This window comes from Cucumis melo, chromosome 5 (genome assembly GCF_025177605.1).
Source record: "Cucumis melo cultivar AY chromosome 5, USDA_Cmelo_AY_1.0, whole genome shotgun sequence".
NCBI classification, from domain to species: domain Eukaryota; kingdom Viridiplantae; phylum Streptophyta; class Magnoliopsida; order Cucurbitales; family Cucurbitaceae; genus Cucumis; species Cucumis melo.
The window spans coordinates 10,031,315-10,045,280 of NC_066861.1; the positions used below are offsets into that span (position 1 = coordinate 10,031,315).

Here is a 13,966-nt window from a genome sequence, read left to right on the forward strand (position 1 = left end):
CGTTTAGACTTGGTTGTTTAGAATTTGCTACAGTTTATTTTTTCAATTCTGTTGTTTGATTTTGTTACACGGTTGTTTAATTATGTTTAAATTTGGTTACACGATCGTTTAGATTCGACTAAACTCTTTTGACAGACGATCGTTTAATTTTTTACACGATCCTTTAAATTTATTTACACAATGATTTATTTTTTCAAGATTCTTTAATACACAATCATTTAAATTTTGCTAAACAAACTTTTTAATTCTTTTAATACACGATAATTTATTCTTTTACATGATCGTTAACTTTTTTTACATAATCTTTTACATTTGTCTACTTAAATCTATATTTTTTTTCAAAATTCTTTATACACGATCCTTTAGATTTTGCTATTTTTATATATGATCGTATAGATTTAGTTACCCAAATTTAAATAACGTAAAAAAAGAAAAGAAAAAGAAAAAAGAAGATGAAAAAAATCACATAAAAAAAAAGAAGAAAAGAAGAAAGACGATGAAAAGAAATTACAGTAAAAAAAAGAAAAAAAAATGATGAAAATATTAAACAACGTACAAAAATAGAAAAAGAAGAAAGACGAACAGAAATTGCAGAAAAAAAATGAAAAAGAAGAAAGACTACGAAAGAAATCGCAGTAAGAGAAAAAAGACAAAAAAACAAACCTAAAATATTTAAAAAATGACTAACTTAAACTAACTTCATAAGCTTTGTTACAGACCGTAAATAGTTTAATATTTTGTTACATTTAAAAAAGATTAACTTATTTTTAAAAAAAATAATTTACTTTGTGGTTACCGAAAATATTTATCAAATACTTTTTTAAATAAATTCGGTTTTTTCTAAAATAAGCTCTATGGACATGGAAGTATTTATCCAAGATTACTAAAATAAATTAATTTTTTTAGATAATAATTGCAACCATAATTCGAAACCTTTGTGAAGCAAATATTAAATAATATTCTAAGTTTGAAAAACATGGATTAATATAGATCATGTGCCACCAATTTTTTCATTTCCTTTATTTTTCATTTTCAAATTCCACAAAAATAGAGAATACCCACCAAAGTATGCATGAACTGACAATTATCATCGAGTCACATTAACCTTTACAATTCACTCTACAAAAGTCGCTATGACAAGAACACTTTCCCTACTTTTAGTACAGTAACTCCCAAGCTGATCATCAAAAGAATACAAACTAGAAACATCAAGAAAGCCAATTTTGGTTGAGTCCTTATTCTTTTTTCTTATGTAAGAGAACAGAATTACATATCATACAACATTCTCACCAACAATGTGAGGAAGAATCCAATACAATACAATCATCTTTTCCTTTTCCTTTGTATTTTTCCCCGCAAGGGATATTGTTTTCCATATTTGAGCTATCAATAAGTCGAGCATTAGAAGTTTTGCTTGGTATACAACCTGAGACGAACCCTAGGATGCCAAATCTAACCGACCGACATTAGTTTCCCAAAAGGTAAGCGAACTTTCCGTCCTGAGTTTGCTGATTTCCTGATGCTCAGTTCTCACGTTAATGCTGAACTCTGCACATTTTGGGTTACATCCATTAGGAATGGAAGTTCTTCAATTTCCTATCCAGTTATTAAATCAACATGCTCCAGAAAAATATGGTTTCTATTCTACTCGGGTAGCTCCACTATTCCCATCAATCTGGCCTCATTCATATGGCTACTGAACGGGCAAGAGATACCAGAAAGTAAAGGTAGCACTTTTTGCAAAAGGTATGAAAGAAGGAACGATATTATATCAACTAAAAGTATTGCATACCCTACAACTCTATCACAGGCCTTGCAAATTCCCAATCCTCTTTTGACATGTCAAGAAATTCAACATTGCCGTCTTCAAACATGATCTACAAGAACATAAAAGAAAGTGACAATTGTTCTACAATATAAAAGACATAGAAAAGAAGGTTAAACAAATCAACTTACAGTGTGTTTTCTGGAATATTGATCAAACCTCTTTATAATACCAAAAGACCTGAAAAGTTTCATGGAATTATTTAAAATTAAATATAGTCATAGTCTAATACTAATTCTAGCTTTGAATTTACAAATAGAACAGACGAGACAGTAGAGATCGGTACATATGGAACATTTATTCCAATAGAACAGATGAGAAAGAGTGAAAGACCATTTCATTTCATTAATGAAATGCAAATACAAATGAGGGGAAGAAATCCAAAAGCCCCATGCCAAGAAAGTTACAAAAAGGACTCTAAATTGGCACAAAAATTATGAATCGTAGAGTGCACAAGATTTACATCAAAGAAACTAATAAGGTGATCCAAGTATACCCAACACTAAAAGCCTCTTATTGAAGAGCTTGTCACTCCTTTTTTACCGTAAACACCAACCGGAAGCACAAACATGATTTAGAAAAGAAATAAAAGAACAAAAAAAAGAAACCCTTTTCAAACACGTTTTTCACTCAGAGACAGGTTTGGGTAAGGCAGTGTACAAACTGAAGCAGTACAGTAAGTCAGAAATTGTTCCAACTGTTGTGATCTTATAACTGTATCGTGCAATTCGAATCAAAATGAAGGGCAAATAATTCGAATCATATTATTGGATTGGAAATTACATGTATATTACCACTCGAGATGCTAGATCAAACAACTTGTTTTGTATGCCATTTTTCCTTTCTATCAACGATGGAGACGAGCCTCTTTATTTATTATTAATAAATGAGACTTAAACTATCAGATTAATTCGGCTGGTATTTTTTTAAAGATAGATATTTTACTTCCCGTGTCACAGATCCTCAGCAAAGTCTTCTCAACCCTTCATCTTCGGTTTCCCTCTCCTCTTCTTCTCTTTATTCCTCAGCAAAGTCAGGTTTCGAAAAGAAATTCAAAAAGAAAGAAATGGTCTAAGTTCTTCCCTCACTTTCCGAAGTATTTCATCCGAAAGAAAAACCAAAGAAGATTTTGGCAATATGATCCTTAAAAGCCCTGATAATTGAAGATCAAGTACCTGATTTGCTAGAGGAAAAACGTACCCATTCTTAATCAAAAGTCCATTCCAACAGCTACAAGCTGTCTTTAGAGGCTAATCCAGGTTTATGGAAGTAAGTTGCACCCAAATTCAACCGCAGCCCATTCATCAAAGTCAGCTTCTCATCATCCTTGTCCTACCCAGTTTAAGTACTCTTAATTCCCCATGCCTAATTTGAAGGTAAAATTTTTTAGGGGCTCTCCGAGTAAAACCCCTCTCATTCACTCCAGCAAGAGGGGCGAGTCTTCTTTGACTCTCCTTTCAAAGTTAATAGTGAGGAAGTGGAGCAATAGGATAGGTCAACAAAGCTTGAGAGATGGAAAAACTTTGATCCTCTAAAAACAGATCTCAATGTCCTGATTCAACGTGAGGAAGAGCCAAAATCTGCTAATTTGCCTTCTGCAACTCGCTCTTGTCCCCAGTCTTGCGAAATACCAGGTCATTTAAAGTCAACAGTAGCTGCTTGTGGACTTATTCTAATATGATTCTTCAGCGCTTAAATGTATTCTTCCAGATTTTGGTCCTTCTTCAATCTTCCCGGGTTTTCTCTTCTTCATGTGGGTGGCAAGTAAAGCCTCTTTGCTGATACTAATATTTTGAAAGACTTTTTCGAGCCTCCTCTGGCTTTTGGACTACTATGGCATGATAGCTAACGAGGCTACCATTTGCATCTTCTTGCAAGCCTTTAGATTTGAATGAGTTCCTTTTTAGAGATGTATTTCTTTATGCTTCGTATTTAGATTTCTTCGGTTTGGTTCTGTTTAGCTTAAATTTTTCTATTGGAATTCGCTTATTAGCTTGTCATCTCCTTTGTTTGCCTAATTTTAGCTTTTGTTGTAGTTGTTGACTGAATTCTTCTAAGTGAAGTCATATTCTAAATGTAACATCTAAAACAAAAATTATTTCAAGTCTTCCTTAATCATACTTGCATGTCCTTAAGATCACTCTCATTCAAAAATGGTCTCGATTCATGTACCTCTTGATTCGTCTCCAAACCATATCACACTAGGAGAGATTTCGGCCTAACATCATCTATAGCACTCCAAACCGAAGATTTAGTAAATGAATTCAGCACTTGATGGCCCCCTATTTCTCCTACATCCCTGCAAACCTGCAATTTTACCTACTTGTTTTCAACTACTTCTAAGAGTGAAAGAATGTAACCAAAAATCAATTCAGGTCTTTTCAGTGTGTTTTGTCTTCACGCACATGCTTCTTAGGATAATTTCAGGTAGGTCAACCTAGAATTTACTTCGAGCCAAACAAGCTTTATCTTTGAAATTTTTTAGGAATTATTTCATGTTTGACTGCCTATTTCTCTGTCTCAAAGTTTGCTATTTATATTTATATCTCATTTGAATTTTTTTTTATGAAAACAGCTTTCATTGAGAAAAAATGTGATAGAACTCTACCATTGGTATAGAATTTACAGTTTATTCAAGTACGAATATGATCTCTTATACAGTGATGAATTGATACACTCTCAATTCATGATACAATCTCCTTGTTCTTCTCTCAAGAAGTAACAAGCTAAACTTCTGTCAAAGATACTAACTTTCCCGCCTAAACCAACCACTATTTATAATCCCCACTAACCGACTTTAAGATTTTCTATTTACACATGTGTTACACGTGGGACTTCTCCTTTTTCCTCCTACTGTAATGAAATCTAATAGGAGTTCTAACATTACTCCCCCTCTCTAAATTCACCTTGTCCTCAAGGTGAAGATTAGGGTAAAGTCGCTGCATATCTTCAAAGCTCTCTCAGGAAGCTTCATGCCTCAGTAGCCCTTCCCAACAAATCAGAACTTCCCAACTTCCAGCCTTGTTCTTCTGATACCCGAGGATTTCTTCAGATTGAGCCTTCCATTCAAAATTTTCATTTACATACTGTATAGTGGGCTGCACATTCGATTGATCTTCCACAATTTTCTTCAACTATGTGACATGGAAAACAGGATGGATGGAAGTATTTACTGGTAGATCCAGCTTATAAGCCACTGAACCAACTTTCTCTAAGATCTTATAAGGCCCAAAATATTTTGGAGAATTTCATTCTTTTTTCTCCTTAATGTCAACTGTCTGTAGGGCTTGATCTTTTCAAGAAAACTAACTCACCAACCTGATATTCTACATTCCTTCTCTTGCAGTCTACATACAGTTTCATTTGCTGTTGGGCCAAAAGAAGATGTTCACGCAAAGCTGCCAAAACAATATCCCTTTCCCTCAACTGTTCATCCAACGTAGAGTTAGAAGTATCACCATCACCATATGATAACAAAAAAGGTTTCCGCCTATACACCACTTGAAAAGGGGTTACGCCCAAGGCTCTTTGAAATGAGGTATTATACCAAAATTCAACCCATGGTAACGAAGCAACCCATTCCTTAGGCTTTTCACTGCAAAAACATCTCAGATACGTCTCTAGCCCTCAAGATTGAGGATAATAGGCCGTCGGACTAAGGATGATAGGCGGTGCTTTTACTCAATTTAGTACCAAACATTCTGAACATCCCCTTCCAAAAATAACTAAGGAAAATCTTGTCTCTATCCGAGACAATAGACGTAGGAAATCCGTGTAGTCTAACTATCTCTTTTACAAATAGTTCAGCTACTACCTTAGCTGTATATGGATGTTTAAGAGGTAAAAAGTGGTCATACTTGCTTAAACGATCCACCACTACCAAAACTACTTCATGACCTTTAGCTTTTAGTAATCCTTCCACGAAATCCATGAAATCCATGGAGATACCACTCCAAATTTGTTGTGGAATTTCTAAGGGCACCAACGGACCAGCAAGAGATAGTGACAGTATCTTATTTCGTTGGCATGTTAAGCATTCAACACAGTGTTTCTTAACATCGGCATTCATACCCTCCCAGTACAATTCACCAGCTACCTCTTGTAGGTTCTTGGGAATCCAGAATGACCCTAACAATCGAATCATGATAAGTATTTAGAACAGCTGGAATTAGTGATGAGGTCTTTGACAATACCAACCGATTTTTATACTTCAGCATCCCATTCTGCCATGTATACTTTCCGTCTTCTTGCTCATTATTGTCCCCCAATTCAGCTATTACTTTTTGAAGCTTAAAATCATTTTCCACTTCTTCTTTAATAGTTTTCAGATCGATCAAAACCAATACAAAAATGCCACAAAACTGTACATCAGGTGGTTTCCTTGACAGTGCATCAGCCGCTTTATTTTCAAGACCCGACTTATAAATCACCTGAAAAGAATACCCAAGCAGTTTGGCAACCCACTTTTGATACTGAGGCTGAACTACCCTTTACTCCAACAGAAATTTTAACGACTTTTGATCAGTTTTGACAATGAATTTCATCCCTAGCAAGTATGGCCTCCAACGTTGAACAGCAAGAACCACTACCATTAACTCCCTTTCATAAATTGGTCTTGCCCTGTCTCTCATTGCTAGAGTATGGCTATTAAAAAGCTATGGGACGTTTGAGCTGAATCACGACAATGCCAACACCATAACCCGATGCATCCGTTTCAATCTCAAATGGATGATCAAAGCTTGGTAATGCTAACACCAGAAGTGACATCATAGCTTTCTTCAATCTTTCAAATGGTTCTTCAGCCTCCTCATTCCACTTAAACCCTCCTTTTTTCAGCAACAGAGTTAAAGGAGCTGCTATGGAACCATATTGCTGCACGAATCTTCTGTAATAACCAATTAATCCAAGGAAACCTCAGACTTCTCTGATGTTAGTAGGTTTCGGCCAATCAGCTATGGATCTAATCTTTTCCGGATCAACCTCAACACCTCCTGAAATCATATGCCCCAAGTACTCAATCTTTGACTGAGCAAAGCTACTTTTTTTTTTATTGGCTTACAGTTCGTGTTTTCTTAAGATAGAAAAAACCAACTCCATATGTTTCACATGCTCGTCCGCATTCTTGCTGTAGATTAACATGTCGTCAAAGAACACCAAAACAAACTTTCTTAGATGTGGTTTGAAAATCGCATTCAGAAAGGCTTGAAATGTAGCCGGTGCATTTGTCAACCCAAAGGGTATAACTAGGAACTCATAATGTCCTTCCTGAGTCCTAAATGTAGTTTTTTCAATGTCTTCATCCACCATTCTAATTTTGTGATAACCAGATTTCAAATCAATCTTCGAAAATAACGTTGCTCCATTCAGCTCATCAAACAGCTCTTCCACCACAAGTATTGGAAATTTATCCGGAATTGTAGCATTATTCACAACCCTGTAGTCTAAACAGAAGCGCCAGCTACCATCCTTCTTCTTAACAAGTACAGGGCTGGAAAAAGGGCTAGTACTCGATCGAATAACCCCTAAAGCAAGCATCTCTCCAACTAATTTCTCCATTTCCTCTTTCTGATGATAACCATATCGATAGGGTCTAACATTAATTGGGTCAGTACCCTTCTTTAAATGGATATGATGTTCAATATCCCTTCTCGGTGGAAGCTTATCAGGCCACTCAAAGATATCTACATACTGCTCCAGAACTGTATGCACCGGATTTGTTTCATTAGACTGCACATCAACTGCGAAACAATCTATCTGATAATGTCATTTACTTCCACTGCTCTGCATTCGATCAGAAAGCCTTCATATTGTTCACCCCAAGTCTTGAACATACTCTTCAAACTAATACGAGCTTTGGTAAGACTTGGATCACCTTTAATACAAATTTGTTTTTCATTTCCATTGAAGGTAAGTGACAAGTTTTTCCAATCAACCACAGTTACTCCCAAAGAATGAAGCCACTGCATTCCCACGATAATATCTACCCCTCCAAGTTCAAGAGGCAGAAAATCTTCCTTCACAATCCAATCCTTTAATTGAACCTCCAAGGCTTCACAAATTCCTTTGCCTTGAATAGCTGTTCTGGAGCCCAAAATAACTCCATAATGTGCTACACTAACTTTTCGGAGATGAAATTGTGGGTGGCTCCACAATCTATCAAAATTACCACCTCCTCTTCTTGCAATTTTCCCATAACCTTCATAATTCCAGGGTCATTTAGGCCTACAACAGAGTTGATAGACAGCTCAACATAAGCCATACCATCTCCTTTTACCTCTAGTGTGACCAGTTCTTTCCCTTCAGGTTCTTTTCCTTTAATAATCTCATATTCCTTATTTTTCGTTAACAACTAAATTATCAATTCACGTATCTCCTTCATCTTACATTTGTGATCCGCTGAATATTTTTCATTACACCTAAAGCAGTCCTTTTTCTTTCCTGGCTTGGAATTCAGCATCAGGCAAATGCCTTATAGGAAATGAAGTATTTCCTTTGTTCTCACCCACATTGTTACTTGCTCCCGACTTATTAGTTTCCATAGTCTGTGGAGGATATTTCCCTCTAGAAAAACCATTCAAATTAACTTCTCGAATTATTTCTCTATTCTCAACTAGTTGTGCTATTTGCATCATTTTAACTAAACCTTTCGGTCGACAAAAGGCAACCTCAGCTCTAATCCAAGGAAACAAGTCATTCATAAACGTATCCTCAACTACTCTTTCTTGTAAATCAGACAAAGGCGCTACAAGCTTATCAAACAGATTTCTATACTCTTCTACTGTAGTCTCTTGTTTTATGTGAAGATATCTTCCACAAATTGTTTCATCTCTACTAGATCTAAATCGAACCAATAATCTTTCCTTCAAGTTTGACCAACTAAGAAACTTATCTCTCCTCCTCTGATCGGTACCAGTTCAAGGCTGATCCGTCAACGCTAATCGTCAACACAAGCATTTTTTCAGACTCGGTAAGTTTATGTATTTGGAAGTACCTTTCAGCACGAAATAGCCACAAGTAAGGATCTTCTCCAATAAACACCAGCATTTCGACCTTCTTAAACTTGTTCCGGTCACTGATATTCTCTTCATTATCGGCCTTCTTTTCGTTTCGAACATCTCCAATATTTCAGTCCAATTCGGCAACTTTACTCGATGTAGCTTCGCTTTCCTTTCCTTTCGCTATCGCAAAATCGCATGCAGCCGATTCTGTCATTCGCTCGATCATTATTGATCGCTCCTTCGCATTCAACTCCATCATCATCAGAAGCATCCATTGTTGCTTCTCTGATTGCAGCCGCATCAGTTCGAGGTTCTTCGCAATATCGCTCAAACTCGTTTTGATCACCAACATTTTGCTGAACTCCTTCATTTCAGCGATTTCTTGATCGATCAACTCTAATCGTTCCTCAATTCATGTATGAACCATGGTGGTTCCAGAATCGTCGCTCTGATACCAAAATGATAGAACTATACATTTGTTATAGAATTTACACTTTATTCAAGTATGTATATGATCTCTTATACAGTGACGAAATGATAAACTCTCAATTCATGATACAATCTCCTTGTTCTTCTTCTCTTAAGAAGTAACAAACTAAACTTCTGTCAGAGATACTAACTTTCCCACCTAAACCAACCACTCTTTATAATCCCCACTAACCGACATTAAGATTATCTATTTACACGTGGGACTTCTCCTTTTTCCTTCTACTGTAATGAAATCTAATAGGAGGTCTAACAAAATGAAAGAATACAAAGGCATACAAAAAAACCAACCCACAAAACCACCCTTACAAAGGAGAGGGGACAAACTAAGTACAATGTTGCCTACATAATAGTTATAAAAGTTCTTCAAAACCAAAGCCCAAAGAAACACATGAAATCTTACCAAAGACCAAATCTCACTATGCCCCCACTCTCTACCCCTAAACACCCTAGCATTTCTCTTGCCCAAAATATCTCAAGTAACTATGCACACCCCAACACACCATAAAAAGCCTTCCTTATCACTGAAGGACGAATGGAGAAGGAACTCCTCGATCATCGCTCTAACACTACTCAAGCCGGCAAAGCTAACACCAATTGATAGGTTTTCTTTTTCTCATTTCAATCATCAAACCAAATAGATGAAAAGAACGTCACAGTAGTCTATGCGTGGGAATGGTTCATGTTCTTGGAAGAAAGAAATAAGAAAGTTTAATGTGTGGTTTTTGTTTTGTGAAATGAGGCGATGAAAGCCATATATATGAAAATGATTTCATATATTCGTATGACCAAAAAGGTTTTCTTAAAAAATCACTCACTAAGCTTTGACTTAACGTTTTAAGTTTTCCCTCCCCCAAGTCATCTAGCATTAAGGCCAAGATCGGGATAAGGAAGGCGAGTTACCATGCATTGAAGCTGTTCAAGGCGTTTTAAGATTTTTGTTATAGCTAATGTACTTAAGAAAGTATGTAAATTGTACTGTAGATCGCATGAGGTTAAGCTAATAAAAGAAGTTCAATTTTTGTATCCACTGCGTTATGTTGTTTTTCTTATTGCCTAAGGTTTAAAGTTTAAGTTTTAAGTGAAGTCACTAGGTGATCAAGTTAAGTTTAAAGACTTAAGTAGAGCATCTTGGTGTTTCATCTTGAAGTGTCAAGATTGCTCAAGTCGCGTTGCGTGCCGCATAGCGTGTTTCAAGACGCGTGCAAGGCGGGACGTGACAGGTTCTTGGGGTGATGGTGGTGCTCAATGTGAAGTTGGAGACAACTCAGCTTCTCAAATTGATGGGTGGTCTTGATATTGGTGTTTCCAGCATCGTAAGCTAGGTACCGCGTCTAGGAATGGGAGCAACTGGGAGCAACTGGCCTATTCCATCTATCGCGGCTCTTGCAAATCCCCTTGGCATTTTATTTGTAAGGCTAGTAATTTGGTAGCTTCTCGCGTTTAATGTTGTTTTTCTTTTTATATCCATGAGACAACTCGCCTTACCCTACAACATTTGGTAACTTATCGTGTTCAATGTTGTCTTTAAACTAGATTAATAAGATCAAGATGTGTAAGTTTGTATTTCAGAAAATAAATTGTACGTAAACCAGCAAAAACATGCATGCATGTCAGCCAAGTCAATCAATAGCCAGTAGGCACCTCCAACTTTAGTAAACAAAACAGCGCAAATACAAATCAACAAAAATAAGGAACCACCAAATATGATAGAAGAGTTTAACGTACCTTCCACTGATTGGGCGAGCAATCCAAATGACCTCACCAATGCAATTATAGGTGTGCACCGCTTGCTGATTACATGCCTGTTTTGAACTTCCTGAGTAAAAAGTCAAATAGAAAACTCTTCTAGTTAAATCATGGTTTACTTGAAAGGTGTGGCATCCATCACTACAAGATCCTACTAAGCTGATCAGATGATATGGGACTTACCTACGTGCAAAGTTCCATTTTTGTAAACCTTCCCACAAAATGAACTCAATTAGTTTCATAGCATAAAATTAGAGGAAATATATTGTGCAGATAAAAGAGAAACATTATTAAAAAGAAGAAAAAACTAAAACTAAAACTAAAAAAACAAACAACATAGCAGATTGAAACCCACAAGGTAAAAAGAACCAAGAGGAAGAGGTAGAAGGAATATGTCCAATTCACGTAACATTGAATGAAGATTTTGAGGGTTGTTCATTATGTGGAGAAGATGAAATGAACGCTTCAAAACATAATGAATAATGACTAAAATCTTCAATCATCAATAACTGCCTAATATATAGCACATTGTATTTTCAATTCACGTAATATTGTTCTCCAAAAGTGAAAAAACAGAACCTACCGACATGCTACAATTTCAGGGAAAGAAAACTTATATAGGAGAAAAATTATGGAAAAAATGATAATGAGACTAATGGTCAAGATACAATAAAAAGTAGGCAAACAAACTGAAATAGAAAACATTGGTACAAAAATAATATCCAAAGCAAAGCAACCAAAAGGAAGGACATAGATAACAAAACATTAGAAGGGAAAACGAAAGCTTCCCAACTTCAACAAATGTCTTCAACCGAAGAACCACTAAACGAGCTTCAAAAGTAAAGACCAATAAGAAGCTTTGCAATGAGCTAAATTGAATCTATATATGTAACCTACGTAGCCTGAAGGAGTAATCTTCCAAGAATCTAGTTTGTGAATATTTTATTAGAATGATAATGCATCACATGCAAGAGAGGAAAGACCCACTTTATAGAGTTCATTATAAGTGAGGATAAAAAGGGAATTAACCTTGCGCAATTAACCCTATTCTTCCTTCGTCATTTTACCCTTTCGAGAAAAGAAAACCCAAAGGAACGCAAATAACACAAAGATTGTAAAATATTGTAACATTAAGAAAACTTAACAATACATACATAATATATATATATACATACATAATATATATATATATATATATATATATATATATATATACTTTTTTTTTTATAAATCAACAACTTTCATTGAGAAAAAATGAAAGAATACAAGGGCATGTAAAATAAAAATATAAGCCCACCAAAACATGCTACTAAAGGAAGAGATCTAACTAAGTAAAGTGTTGCAAGGGAATAGTTACAAAAGAAATGTTTTGAAATCGAAACCCAAACAGATACATAAAAACCTAACCAAGGACCAAACCTCGTAAGGGTCCCTATCCCTCCGTCTTAATACTCTACCGTTCTTCTGCCCAAATACCCCATAACACATTACACACCCTTGCAAACCACAAAATAGGGCATTGCTTCTGAAAGGCAGATAACTCTGCAAACCATGCACCAATAGTCCTTTTCTTAAAAGAAAACATAACTTTTCATTGATATAATGGAAAGAGACTAACACTCAAAATACAAGGATATGTGATAATTTTTTTTTCTTTGGAACCAACCCGCCTGACTCTACAACATTAGGGTGTCAAGGCAACTCATAGAAAGTTAAATCCTAGGTACGTGGCTTCCAAGGACCTCTTTGTCATTTATTGTAACTTTATCTCCTAACTTACCACTATGTTAACCCATGATGGTTACAAGGATATGTGGTAATCAAAGAAAGATAAAAAAAAATGTCTTTTGAGAGGGTTATCTCTTTCTCAAGTTGCATAATAAAAAGAAAAACTCACCAAAATTATCCACACCCTCTGAGGTCCATAACTCACTTTATTTACGCCAAGACCAATGTTTTAAAAATGAAAAAGACGTACGCCTTGAGGCGGGGCGGCGTCCTTATGCCTCAAGCCATACGATAATGTTTATAAAAAAGAGGCTTACGCCTTTGGTCAAATGCATGAGGTGTAAGAGAGGCTAAAGCCTCAAAAAAATTGAAGGATAAAAGTTAAATTGGCTGGCCCCCACCACCGAAAGCGATTAATTTTGCTCTTGCATGCATCTTGAACATTGAAACTTGGGCGGCGGTGGAACAGACAGCCTCAACAACATAAATTATTATGACTATATTTGAGTTATTAAACTTTTTTTAGGAAGTGGAATTGACAGTAATTTTAAAGCATACTTAGTTGAGTTAAATTAAGATAACATAATCAATCGGTGGGGTAAGGGAGTTTTCGTTCCAGAAAACCCTATTAGTGGTTGGTGCAAAAGAATGTAGTAAAAATACTTCTGTCAACACCAAGAGTCAAACTTCTCGTTAGATTTTTCTCCTTTTTTTTTTTAATCTTTGAACTGTTATTCTAATTTTTTTAAGAGTTTTTTCCCAATTAGTTATTGTCAAGTTGATTTGGAGAAGATTTTTCCGCCTTTTGATTTAGAGGAGTTTTTTCCCTTGATGGAATGTGGATTTTTTTTTTCTTTTGTCGTGATTAATTATTGAGATTTTTTTTTTTTTTTTGTCATGATTAACTTTGAGTATGCTATGTGCATATAAGTATTAAACTTTAAACTACTGTTTGTCCCTAGGATTAGAGAGAAGTTAGCCCACTCCATGTTTGATTAGGATTTTTCTAATCTTAGTATTATGATAGTACTTGTTCTCACTCCCCTTTCTCCTCTTCTTCACACTCCCTCTCACTAAGCTCCAAATATTTACCAAGTAAAAGTAGAAGGTCAAGCGAAAGCAGAAATCCTAGTAGCAGCCACCACAAAAAGAAGCAACATCGACAAAAGTTGAGGTAATA

At 35.7% G+C, this 13,966-nt stretch overlaps 1 protein-coding gene across 4 annotated transcripts in view; it reads right to left on the reverse strand.

Annotated features, from left to right (window-relative positions):
* Positions 1–1,067: 1,067 nt before the first annotated feature.
* LOC103496934 (histone-lysine N-methyltransferase ASHH3) overlaps positions 1,068–13,966 on the reverse strand; it is a 28,729-nt gene continuing 15,830 nt past the window's right edge. For all 4 annotated transcript variants that reach the window (XM_051084447.1, XM_051084445.1, XM_051084448.1 and 1 more), the window contains 5 exons: positions 11,242–11,269; positions 11,038–11,128; positions 1,957–2,005; positions 1,793–1,877; positions 1,068–1,548 (listed from right to left, as the gene is read on the reverse strand). In XM_051084447.1, the coding sequence (XP_050940404.1) occupies positions 1,794–1,877; positions 1,957–2,005; positions 11,038–11,128; positions 11,242–11,269 (252 nt within the window). In that variant the 3' untranslated portion in view covers positions 1,068–1,548; position 1,793. The remainder of the gene's footprint in view (positions 1,549–1,792; positions 1,878–1,956; positions 2,006–11,037; positions 11,129–11,241; positions 11,270–13,966) is intronic.